Source organism: Helianthus annuus, chromosome 9 (assembly GCF_002127325.2).
Source record: "Helianthus annuus cultivar XRQ/B chromosome 9, HanXRQr2.0-SUNRISE, whole genome shotgun sequence".
Taxonomy (NCBI): domain Eukaryota; kingdom Viridiplantae; phylum Streptophyta; class Magnoliopsida; order Asterales; family Asteraceae; genus Helianthus; species Helianthus annuus.
Window position 1 is genome coordinate 48,287,952 of NC_035441.2, and position 13,571 is coordinate 48,301,522.

Consider the following 13,571-nt stretch of genomic DNA (forward strand, 5'->3'; position numbering starts at 1 on the left):
AGAAACTTGAGAAGCATTCTGGACCACACATTTTTCTAAGTCTTTCGTAATATACACATATGTATAGTTTAAAATTGACTATATACATATATGTATATTGAGTTATACACATATGTATATAGTCAATTTTAAACTATACATATGTGTATATTACGAAAGGCTTAGAAAAATGTGTGGTCCAGAATGCTTCTCAAGTTTCTCAACTAGCATATCACTTCTCACATGATCCTTTTCCTATATATATATGGTTCTGAACCCCTTTATACCATTATAATCTCTCTTTTTCAACATATCTGAATTATATGGAGTGTTTCTAGATACATGTCACGCTAGGATTCGATCCAAAAATATCGGGGTGTTACATAGGTGATTGGTCAAATGTCTACAAAGTCGTTTATCTCTCTTGACTATATTATTTAAGGTTGTTATATAAGTGAATGGTCACTCGTTTTTAGTCGATGGTTTGCGTTAATTTATAGGAAGTTAGTTTAGCGTAGACATTCCTCCTCCTCCTCCAATGGTCATTATGATCACTCTTCCTTTATCAGATATTGGCACCTTCTATTTACCAGTCACCAACCCTTTACTTGTTTAATTACAGTTATAATAAGATCTTAAGATGAGAATAATAATAATAAGTTCATTGACACTTTAGAATTACATTTGCATGGGAAAATTAAAATATATAATGTACATTCGTGACTATGTGGCTTTCAAATTTGACATATATCCCTCCTTGCATGGTTGTTATATTACAAAAACATAACATGTGCTTCTAGATGTTTGTAGTTTTAGTTACAAGTCTCCACACCTGGAAGTACATGATTTGAGGATAAAAATTATTAAAATTACATGATTTGGTAGTCTTATATTCGAATCTTGTTTCCATTGGTGTCTTGTCATACCTTTTGAAGATCACCTGCCAATGCAAACTGTGATTTATCAGATCCCGTTGGTTAGCAAGGTATTGACGGAATGACGGGTGGCGTAAGTTTTTCGATTGCAGGTTCTCATGGTTACCAAAGAAAGAATATGTATGCTTCTAAACTCTACACAAATGTACATGCAAGATAGTTTAGCGACTAGGAAACATGCCTTATTTACATCAAAAAGAGGACTTTAGATGAATATTGCACTCATAGGAAGCTCATAGCATCATAGTAAAATATTTTCTTGGAGAGAAGATTTGTCGAGATGAGCTCATAGCATTGTTGTAAAATACTTTTTTGGAGAGAAGATTCGTCGAGATGAGAACATGCCCATGTGCTTAGGGGAAGCAAGTTCATTGATAATCCGATCACTATGCATCACATATCCTTCTCTCTCTGCTTGCGCCAAGCGGCTCCCACCAGATGTGCCATGTGTCCTTAGTTTTTTGATCCAAGACTTCTTCTTTGGAGATTTCTGTCTGTTAATCTTCTCCCTAAGATACTCTTTCATCACATGTAACCCTTGGTCCACCACCTCTGGCGGTGGAGACATCAAAGGGTTGCCTTCTAGATGAAGCTTGCGGAGTCTTTTCAGGCAACCCATGGAGTCTGGCAAGGTCGATATGTTGTTGTGACTTATGTCTAGTTCAACAAGAGAGAAAACGAGACCTAAGGAATATGGTAAAGTGTCAAGGTACCGAAAGTTTTGACTAATATTAAGGATCTCAAGGTTGATTAAGTTTCCAAGGTCATTAGGGAGGGATCCAAGGTGGTTGAGACGTGCGTCAAGGTGGCATAGATTGGTTAAGTGGGAGGTGGATGACGGGAGGAACGTTAGCTTGTTTGAGTTAACCGACAACTTCTTTAGATTGACGAGTTTAAAACCAATATTGTCCGGTAATTTGTTCAACTGATTGAAATTCACATTTAAATGTTCTAGGGCTTTGCAATTTTGTATGGTTTTTGGGAGGGACTGAAGAAGATTTCCAGAAATGTTTAGGGTCTTGAGTTTTGACAAGCAACCAATTGAATTGGGTATTGTTCTTAGTTGATTTGAATGTACATCCAACACTCCTACATTTAGAAGTCTTGCTATTAGTGACTCTGGGATCACCTGTAATACACCATCCAATATATTATTATTAAATCAATATGCAAATTACAAAAAAAATGAGACAATAATATTCATAAAATTTATATGAGAAATACATCAACTATCCATTAAAATATGATAAAAAGAAAATTATTTAGTTATTGGTAAGAAAAGCCTTCATCCTATACTTGTGTATCCATATTATATGACACTACTTTTAAATGATAAAAATAGTTTCTTTAATTTCTAATTATGTAATAGGTTACCATTTGAACTTTCCTGTCTGTATACATATACATATACATATACATATACATATACATATACACATATTTATAAATAGAAATATTTTTTTTTTCTAACAAGAATAAATAGTTAAACATACAAAGTAGTTATACAAAATCATGCATCTCTAGATGCATAAGTATATAAAAATTCCATAGAGTTATAAAAAAAAATATAATAAAGAAGTTCTATAACAAAAAATATCAACATAATCCTACAGAATCATATTAATAAATATGAAACAATTGCGCAATGATATAAATTTAAAAAGAAGGGTACCTGGATATTGTTTTTGGAAATATCCAATTTATAAACAATCCCTAAATTGATATTTGAAGTTAAAGGAAGAGTGCCTAAAGACATGTTTCTAAAATCCACAACTGCATGCATTACACCTTCTTCTTCTTCTAATTCTTGTGTATTATTTCTTCCAAAATGCTCTCTTTTTGACTTTGAAAAGTCAACATTCATCATTCCATGATCATGATTAACCATCATCATGTATTAATATGGATATGTATATATATTTGTATCTATATACTTCTACAATATACCAAATTAAGAATCAACACACCCAGAATGTGTTAATGTGTGAGATGAGAGAGATATATATGAAGGTGTGATTTTGACTTTTTTTGTGTTGAATGAGACCAAAGTGGAGAAATTATAGTGAAACTTAGGGGAGGGAGAGATGCACGGATGAGGATAAGATTGGTATATGATCAAAGGTATAATACAATTGTTATCATCCTTGATCCTTCTAATCATCGAACATGCGTAACTATTTTAGTTTTTTGTTTTTTATATATAGTATAATTTTACTTTTAGAGTTAATTACATAGATGGACCCTATGGTTTATATCTAGTTTCACTTTTGGATACTAACTTTTTTTAACAAGTTTAGGTTTTATGGTTTTAATTTTGTAACACCTTTGGGTACTAACATCAAAATTAGTTAATTTTATCAATATAATGACTAAAATACCCTTCCTTTTTTTAGTTTTATCAATGTAACACCTTTGGGTATTAACACCTAATTTTATTTAAGTTTAAATCAATTTTACAAAATCTATTTAATTTTTTTATTTTCAATTTTTTGTTTTATCTCTTAATTAACATAAAATCTATTTATTTTTTTATTTTCATATTTTTATTAAATTTATTATTTAATATCAAAATCTACTAGTTACACCAGTATTTTTTTTTTGTTCATTTACATTTTACTATTTTAGAACTTATACGGTTTCTATATTTATTATATTGATCACTGAGATACAAAATACATATTAGTATAAAACTAATAATATTGGTGTAACTAGAAGATTTTATGTTAAATAAGAAAATTAATAAAAAGATGAAAATAAAAAAAATAGATTTTATGTTAATTAAGAGATATAATAAAAAGATGAAAATAAAAAAAAATAAATAGATTTTGTAAAATTGATTTAAACTTAAATAAAGTTATGTGTTAGTATCCAAATGTGTTACATTGTAAAATTGATTTAAACTTAAATAAAGTTATGTGTTATTTTTCTTTACGAGAGGTGATATTTGAGGATGCTGACCGCTACCGACATTCCACTTTTATACGAGGTCCATCAACGGATACACGGGTTTCCTAGGATGATGGGTAGTCTTGATTGCACGCAGTGAAAGTGGGCTGTCACGACCCCCGACCCGGTTTGACCCGTTTTAGGAGCCGCGAGACAGAAATCCGTGGTATTTATTAAATTTGGCAGTAGAATTATTAACAGGATCGTTAAAACTTGAAATGCCCGATTTGTTTTATTTCATATTTCGGAATAAAACCCCGTAATTTACAATAAGGGAAATTTCACCGAGAAATCCTTTTTTTACAAAAACATGTTTATTTATTTCACTAAGCCACTACTTCAAGCTTGTTAGTGCTCCGTAGCACTTTTCCTTGATTCACAGCAGGTCACCTGAAACATGTTTTAAAATATTTTGTCAGCGGGGAAATACTGGTGAATCATTCATTTGCACAAAACGACACATTGTTATAATATACCGTATTAAGGGTGATTACAATGTTTATATCAACCAATTACCCAACGGTATTTGTCACTCGACTCGTTTCTGTGACTATGGTCATATCACCCATTGGTTAACCCGTTGTCCAACGGTGAAGGTTATCAAGTAATGTATACAAAACCCCACATACCGGCTGTAATTGAAGACTACAAAGACTTAATTACTGTAATTACAACTTTTGGAAACAAACATGATTTTGAAAGCAAACTTCGTAAAAAGAGAATGACTCACAAATGGTGAGAAAAGAGAATGGACTCACATTGCAAGTTTAATCGGGCAGAGTTTAGCCTACTGATAAGCCTTGTTAACATAATTTAAATAACAATGCACACGAAAACTAGGTTAGTAACTTTAAATCCAACTTTTTACGATAACTCACGAGATCAAAACCTTCACAACGAATGACAAAGTGCGATACTTAAACATCCATCGAATTTACGACGAATGACAAAGTATAACCCAAGTTTGAGCAGCACTTAAACATCCATTGGATCGGTTTCTATCGAACGGACATTAAATCGTAGCAGTGATCGAGTTATTACCCTGTTATCGCGGCAGAATTTCGTGATTGTGTGTTTTATGTAGTAAACAGATGATAACTCATCGTACAAAATGAGTTTTTTCGTCGAACCAACGCCAGAAATCAAGTCCCACACCCCTCTATTTATATCTGGAAAACAGCCCCCTCGCGTGGCGCGAGGGGTACCACCCTACCATAGGGTAGCCCCGTGTCTCAGTAGCTTAGGTGAGTCTACGGTTTCTCAAAATTCAATTCCTATCAAAAACTGTTAAGATAATATTAACTAGGTTTTACCCCCCCCCCCCTGAGTTTTAGGGCCCTGATCCTGATTCTGATTGTTCTGAAAATTTTAGGGTTTATGCAGGATTACTTAGGGGTCTCAATTAGGGTTTCCTATTGGATAAAATAACAAAATAAATAATAGTTTTGGTGAGAGTTGTTACATCCTCCCCACCTTAATAAAAATCTCGTCCTCGAGATTTACTGGAATAAATGAGGATATTTTCGCTTCATTTCTGATTCTAACTCCCAAGTGTATTCTGGTCCTCTCTTCGAATCCCACTTGACTTTGACTAGCACTAGTCGTTTGTGTTTGAGAAACTTGACCTTTCTGTCTTCTATCTGCAGTGGTTTCTCCACAAATTTTAGCTTTTCATTTACTTTTATGTCTTGAAGAGGTACTACCAGGGTTTCGTCAGATAAACATTTCTTGAGGTTGGATACATGAAATACGTCATGTACCCCGGCTAGCTCTTCTGGTAGTTGTAAACGATAGGAAACTGGTCCTATTCGTTGAACTACTGGAAATGGTCCTACATATCTTGGACTTAACTTTCCTTTCTTTCCGAACCGTACTACTCCTTTCCAAGGAGAAACTTTCAAGAGTACCTTGTCACCGACTTGGAATTCTAGTGGCTTGCGTCGATTGTCTGCATAACTCTTCTGGCGATCTCTCGCCGTTTTCAATCTTTCCTTGATTTGTGTTATCTTGTCGGTGGTTTCTTGTACTGTTTCAGGACCTGATAACTGACTTTCTCCTATTTCTATCCAGCAAACTTGAGTTCTACATTTTCATCCATACAGTGCTTCGAATGGGGCAGCTTCAATACTTGCATGATAACTATTGTTATAGGAGAATTCAATTAAGGGTAGGTGGTCATCCCAGTTTTCACCAAAATCTATCACACATGCCCTGAGCATGTCTTCCAGGGTTTGAATCGTCCTTTCACTTTGCCCATCGGTTTAGGGATGATAAGCTATACTTAAATTTAATCGGGTCCCCATGGCTTCTTGGAAACTTGTCCAAAAATGTGAAGTGAAACGACCATCTCTATCCGATACAATGGAGAGTGGAACTCCATGTAAGGATACTACTTCATCTACGTATAATTTTGCTAATCTTTCCATGCTGAAAGTTTCCTTCATGGGTAGAAAATGAGCTGATTTTGTTAATCGATCCACAATAACCCAAATCGAGTCGTTACCTTTTCTGGTTTTGGGCAACTTAGTAACAAAATCCATGGTTATTAGTTCCCATTTCCAAACAGGCATTTCTAATTGTTGGAGTAACCCTGAAGGCTTCTGATGCTCTGCCTTAACTTGTGAACAAGTAAGACACTTAGCTACATATCTAGCTATGTCCTTTTTCATTCCTATCCACCATAAATTATTTCTTAAATCTTGGTACATCTTGTTGTTTCCAGGATGCATAGTATACCTAGATTTATGGCTTCCTCTAAAATCTTACTTCTTAATTCTCCTTGCTTAGGTACCCAAATCCTTTTCTTGTGGAACCTCCAAATTCCATCAGCTCCTTGCTCCAATTCCTTTATTCTTCCTTTCATTCCTTCAGCATCACACTTGATTGCTGTTTCTTGGACCTTCTTTAGTTGTTCCATTAAATCCAACTGTAGATTTAATCTAAGAGCACGAACTCGTTTTTGCTTTTCATGATACTTACGACTTAAGGCATCTGCGACTACATTTGCTTTTCCTTCGTGATATTGAATATCACAATCGTAGTCACTTAGAATTTCCATCAATCTTCTTTGTCTCATGTTTAATTATTTTTGCCCAAATATGTACCTTAAGCTTTTATGATCTGTATAAACGGTAAACTTACTTCCATACAGATAGTGTCTCCAAATCTTAAGGGCAAAAATTATCGCTCCTAATTCTAAGTCGTGAGTCGTATAATTTTCTTCGTGCTTTTCCAATTGCCTTGAGGCATACGCAATTACCTTTTTGCGTTGCATTAACACACATCCTAACCCTAACTTAGAAGCATCGCAATAGACTTCAAAATCTTCTGTTCCTTCTGGCAATGCTAGAATTGGGGCTTTTGTTAATTTTCACTTCAAAGTCCTAAAGGCCTCCTCCTGCCTGGGTCCCCATTCAAACTTTACGGCTTTACAGGTTAGCTTAGTTAATGGCACAACTATTTTGGAAAAATCCTTAATAAAGCGCCTATAGTATCCAGCTAATCCTAGAAAACTTCGAACTTCCATAGCTGATTGTGGGACCTTCCATTCGGTGTTCGCTTCTATCTTGGAGGGATCTACGTGAATACCTTCGTGATTCACCATGTGACCTAAGAATTGCACCTCCTGCAGCCAAAATTCACACTTCGAGAATTTGGCGTAAAGCTTTTCTTTTCTTAACAAAGTTAAGAGTGCATGTAGATGCTCACAATGCTCTTCCTGATTCTTGGAATAAATAAGTATATCGTCGATGAAGACAATTACGAATTTATCTAAATAGGGTTTACAGATCCTATTCATCATATCCATAAATGCTGCCGGAGCATTTGTAAGTCCAAAAGGCATGACTGTAAACTCGTAGTGACCATACCTTGTTCTGAAAGCAGTTTTGGATATGTCTTCTTCTTGTACCTTTAACTGATGATATCCGGAGCGCAAATCTATCTTAGAAAAATATCTAGCTCCCTGGAGTTGATCGAAAAGATCATCAATCCTAGGTACTGGGTATCGATTCTTAATTGTAACCTTATTCAATTCCCGATAATCAATACACATTCTCATTGAACCATCTTTCTTTTTCACAAACATTGGTGCTCCCCAAGGGGATGAACTAGGTTTTATGAAGCCTTTACTGAGCAATTCATCTAATTACTTTTTCAGTTCTAACATTTCAGTAAGTGCTAATCGGTAGGGTGCTTTAGCTACTAGTGTAGTTCCCGGAATCAAGTGAATTCTAAATTCTACCTCCCTATCTGGTGGTAATCCTGGTAGTTCTTCTGGGAATACGTCCGAGTATTCTGATACTACAGGAATTTCCTTAAGTTCCTTACCCTTAGTGTTAATGATTACGAAATCATATACACTATTCCTTGCTTTCGTTCATAATTAGCAACTTTCATTACTGAAATGAACTTCATGGGTTTTCATGGTTTATCTCCTGTAACCATAATTACTTCTCCGGTGCGTGCACGAATTTCTATAGAGTTCTTATCACAAAGGATCTGAGCATGGTTGGCTACTAACCAATCCATTCCTAACACAACATCGAATCCGGCTAAATTCATGGGTAGTAGGTTTGCAGAAAATTTATGACCTGAAAGTTCTATATTTGCTTTCTGCAAAACCGTATCTATGTTAACGGAATTCCCATCTGCCGTTTCTACTGTAAAAACTTGCCTAACTATGGTTAAAGGTAGCTTTAGAGCTTGGCAGAATGAAGTATTTATAAAACTTTGGTTTGCACCAGAGTCAAACAATACTTTAGCATATACGTTGTGAACTAGGAACGTACCTGCTATGACGTTAGGAATTAGTTCGACTTCCTGCGTGGTCAATTGAAAGGCTCTTGCGTTCTTCTTGGTAGTTCCTTCTGCAGGTTTAGCCTTGTTGTCTGCTGGTTTGACTAATTTAGGGCATTCTAGTTTGAAATGCCCAGCTTCTCCATAGTTGAAGCAGACTTTTGTTTTCTTCCTGCAATTTTCTTCACGATGTCCTGCAACTTTGCAAAAGTTCCAGGTTTCATTACACTTTCCAAAATGCTTCTTTCTGCAGTTCCTTCAGAACGGCGGAGTGGAAGATTGCCCAGTTCCTCTTTTCTTGAAATTGCTTTTATTACCCACACGAAATCCTTGGGTAATCTTTTGGGCTAACTCCTTTTTCCTATTTTCCTTCCGCGTACGCACCAGCCCGTCAGTCAGAGTATTAGCTAACTCTATTGCATCATCAATCGTGCGGGGTCTCGTAGCTTTGACAATGTCACGAATCTCGCTAATTAAACCCCAAATATAGCGAGAGATAAGTACCGGCTCTGGTGAAGCCAGAGTAGGCACAATTCGAGCATACTCGAGGAATTTCGTAGTATATCCTCGACAGTCAACATCCACCATCCGGTGGCTCAAAAACTTATTCGCCATCGGCTCTTTTTCATATTCAGGGTAGAATTTTCTTTCCACCAAACGCTTAAATTCCTCCCAACTCATGGCGTAGGCCACGTCACTTCCCTTGGCTTGCAATACCGTATTCCACCATTCTAATGCTTCTTCCTTGAAAAGGTGAGAAGCATACATAACTTTATCCTCCTCGGCATATTTACTTATTTTGATTACTGCTTCGGTTTTCTCCAACCAACGCAGTGCCGCAGTCGCCCCTTCATTGCCTGTGAACTCAACAGGTTTACAGGCAAGAAACTCTTTATAAGTGTAACCAGGTGTTGCAGCTTTCATTCTTTTGTATACTGGGGCTTGAATCCCATTATCATTATTACCGCCTCCATTAATACTATTACTGGAATTATCGTCACGCGTGCGTTTACTGGGGTGAGCTTGCGAAGGCTCAATATGACTTTTTACCGCAGCGACGATTGCCGGAATAGCATTAACTATTCCCTGAGCGACAATGTTTTCTATATCTTGCTGGTTTAGAAAGTGATCCTCGTTATTGTGTTCCGATTGATTAACTTCATTAACTGGTTCATTCACAGTGTGTTCCATCTGAATGTTTATCAATCACAGTCTAATATTTAGTACAAACATTTTGGCAACTGTACAAACAGACTCTATTTAAAAATAGCAAACATTGCGACCTTATATATATACAACTTACAACTGAAATTCAAAACATACTATTATTTTAATTTAGCTAGGAATATTATGCTCGGCATTTATTCTATCTCCTCTTATTAAGTTGTTTATCTAACCTCCTTGGTTGGTCTAGGTTTGGCAGTTTATCTTAATTAAGATTCAAGATTTACTGATGTAGTGGCTAACATATAGAGATCTGCCCATTTTTCATCCAATTCATCTTCCCAAGGCGGGTTTTTGCCTATCTCCTGAGTTTCCTTATTAATTATCACTTCTTTAGATTGTGACGTCCCTATTTTCTCTTGACTTTTTCTAATAATGCAATTCCTTTTCTTAGCAGTAAGTGGGTTCTCAAACTTTGCCTTACGAATAAATATTCCTTCTTTAGTATTTACTGAGTATCTTGAGGAATCTGATTGAGATGAGGTTCCCTTATCCTTTTGTGCACTATCTAGTTGGCGATAGATGTCCGAAATTCTTTGCTTGCCCATACTGTAAATTAACAAATAGTCAAATAACACAAAAACACACATAATCACACTAACACGTATAGCCAAAATTGTCGACCTTGCGACTATCCGATTTTATATATTATATTATGCATCCGTACACAACCGTTATCTTACAAAGTTTTATTTAAGTTATTTTACAGGATTATATTATCAATTATTTTATTTTATTATTATTATACACACATCCCTACAACCACATACGATCCCCGTTAGCTGGCCCTTCAGAAACGACGTTCCCTCTCGTCGTATTTCCAGGAGATCTGTTCTCCCACTTCCCGGATCCTGTTTCCGGCATCCACCAGCTCCTCGCCATAGTGGCGGAGTTCAGCCAAGTTTTCATTGCTCATTGGTGGATTTGGCGTAGGCTCCGGGTCGAACTGAGGGAAAAAGGTATTAGGGTTATTTAAAAGGTTCTGAAACTGCCAGTCGGTGGTCCACCATTCTTCCAGTTCTGCTGGTAGAGGTTGGGGGTTGACAATGGGATCTGGGATAGCAGGCTCCAAATCTACTGGGAGTTGTGATTCAACTGGGTAATAGAAAAAGTCTTCATCGGCAGGTCCGATGAGGTCACTAAGTGCCAGTTTCTGATCTAACTCCTCCCAGGGTGGTATTTCCTGGGTTTGCTTAGAACTTTCCCCAATCTCTATCCCTTTTCCCTTATCCTAAGGATCCTCAACCTTTTTAACTTTCGCCTTCGGTGTCGTTGGTCTCTTCCTACGCACACGCCTCCAGCCTACAAACCTCCTTCTCTTTTTCACTTTTGGTTTATCATGGGGTTGAGCCCGAAATACCATTGGCTCCTCAACATCAGCCTGATAGCCTGTAGTAGTATCCATATGATCGTTAAAACTTGAAATGCTCAATTTGTTTTATTTCATATTTCGAAATAAAACCCCGTAATTTACAATAAGGGAAATTTCACCGAGAAATCCCTTTTTTACAAAAACATGTTTATTTATTTCACTGAGCCAAGCTTGTTAGTGCTCCGTAGCACTTTTCCTTGATTCACAGCAGGTCACCTGAAACATGTTTTAAAATATTTTGTCAGCGGGGAAATACTGGTGAATCATTCATTTGCACAAAACGACACATTGTTATAATATACCGTATTAAGGGCGATTATAATGTTTATATCAACCAATTACCCAACGGTATTTGTCACTCGACTCGTTTCTGTGACTATGGTCATATTACCCATTGGCTAACCCGTTGTCCAATGGTGACGGTTATCAAGTAATGTATACAAAACCCCACATATCGGCTGTAATTGAAGACTACAAAGACTTAATCATTGTAATTACAACTTTTGGAAATAAACATGATTTTGAAAGCAAACTTTGTAAAAAGAGAATGACTCACAAATGGTGAGAAAAGAGAATGGACTCACATTGCAAGTTTAATCGGGCAGAGTTTAGCCTACTGATAAGCCTTGTTAACCTAATTTAAATAACAATGCACACGAAAACTAGGTTAGTAACTTTAAATCCAACTTTTTACGATAACTCACGAGATCAAAACCTTCACAACGAATGACAAAGTGCGATACTTAAACATCCATCGAATTTACGACGAATGACAAAGTATAACCCAAGTTTGAGCAGCACTTAAACATCCATTGGATCGGTTTCTATAGATCGGACATTAAATCGTAGCAGTGATTGAGTTATTACCCTGTTATCGCGGCAGAATTTCGTGATTGTGTGTGTTATGTAGTAAACAGATGATAACTCAACGTACAAAATGAGTTTTTTCGTCGAACCAACGCCAGAAATCAAGTCCCACACCCCTCTATTTATATCTGGAAAACAGCCCCCTCGCGTGGCGCGAGGGGCTGTCGTGTGGCGCGAGGGGTACACCCTACCATTGGGTAGCCCCGTGTCTCAGTAGCTTAGGTGAGTCGACGGTTTCTCAAAATCAATTCCTATCAAAAACTGTTAAGATAATATTAACTAGGTTTTACCCCCCCCCCCCCGAGTTTTAGGGCCATGATCCTGATTCTGATTGTTCTGAAATTTTTAGGGTTTATGCAGGATTACTTGGGGGTCTCAATTAGGGTTTCCTATTGGACAAAATAACAAAATAAATAATAGTTTTGGTGAGAGTTGTTACATGGGCGGCATGTCCAACCGCTTGGAAAGGGCAACACCATCGTGATGACCACGAGGGTCCATCCTTTTCGACGATGTCAAATGTTAGTGCATACATCTGTCGATTTCGTCTTGTATCGAGTCTTATTCTAGATAGATTAGATCAGGGCACGTTGTACGAGAAAATAGGAAGTTTTAGGTTGTATTTTATGTGATTTCGCTTGAAGATGGTGATTTCGCTTGAAATGATGTTAGGCAGTTTCAAGCGGAATCACAACATAGTGATTTCGCTTGAACTGATTCTGGACACTTTCAAGCGGAATCATGTCCCTATATATACCATTGGAGCGAAATCATTTGTATATTTTTGTGATTTTGGATATCGAAGCTGCCGGTTTATCCAGTGTCTGTAATCGTTGTTAGATCAATCAAACAAGTGTTTAAAGTGAAGCACAAGCTGTTTCTAAGTCAGTTTCTTAGTTTCTGCCTCTGAAACTGATCAAAACTCCTCTGAACAACTCGTTCGGGTCAGCCACACGATCCTACAATTGGTATCAGAGCTCAGGAGGAGGAGTTCTGTAGATTATATCCTGATTTCACTGTGTTTTCTGACTTCTACACCTTCTTTTATCATCTGAACAAGATTTAGCGGTTAAAATCAGCTCAATTTCTAACAGAGTGTGTAAAACTACATATTAACAAAGCCTTGAAAGAATCAGTTTAAAATTCGGATTAAAAATGGCAGAAATGGACCTTCGAAGTGATTCCGCTTGAACGGACTAGTTTTGTTTCCGCTTGAAATTGACATATTCCGCTTCAAAGTCAGTATTCTGCTTGAAAAGATTCAAGCAAAATCAGTGATTTCGCTTCAGTTGATATTCCGCTTGAAAACAATTTCAGAGATTCCGCTTGAAATTGTTTGTTGTTATTTCACTTGAAATTTTAATCTTTGATTTCGCTTGAAGTTTGTTGTTTCAGGTGATTCCGCTTGAAGATATTTGGTTATTTCGCTTGAAATTGTGTTCTGGTTATTC

At 36.6% G+C, this 13,571-nt stretch overlaps 1 protein-coding gene across 1 annotated transcript; it reads right to left on the reverse strand.

The window, feature by feature from the left end:
• Nucleotides 1-1,200: 1,200 nt before the first annotated feature.
• LOC110877565 (plant intracellular Ras-group-related LRR protein 6) lies at nucleotides 1,201-10,763 on the reverse strand. Its single transcript, XM_022125719.2, has 5 exons — nucleotides 10,645-10,763; nucleotides 10,109-10,430; nucleotides 9,594-9,848; nucleotides 2,587-2,757; nucleotides 1,201-2,043 (listed from the first exon to the last, which is right to left on the reverse strand). Exons 1-5 carry the CDS (start codon nucleotides 10,761-10,763, stop codon nucleotides 1,201-1,203), a joined length of 1,710 nt encoding a protein of 569 aa, XP_021981411.2.
• Nucleotides 10,764-13,571: the final 2,808 nt, after the last annotated feature.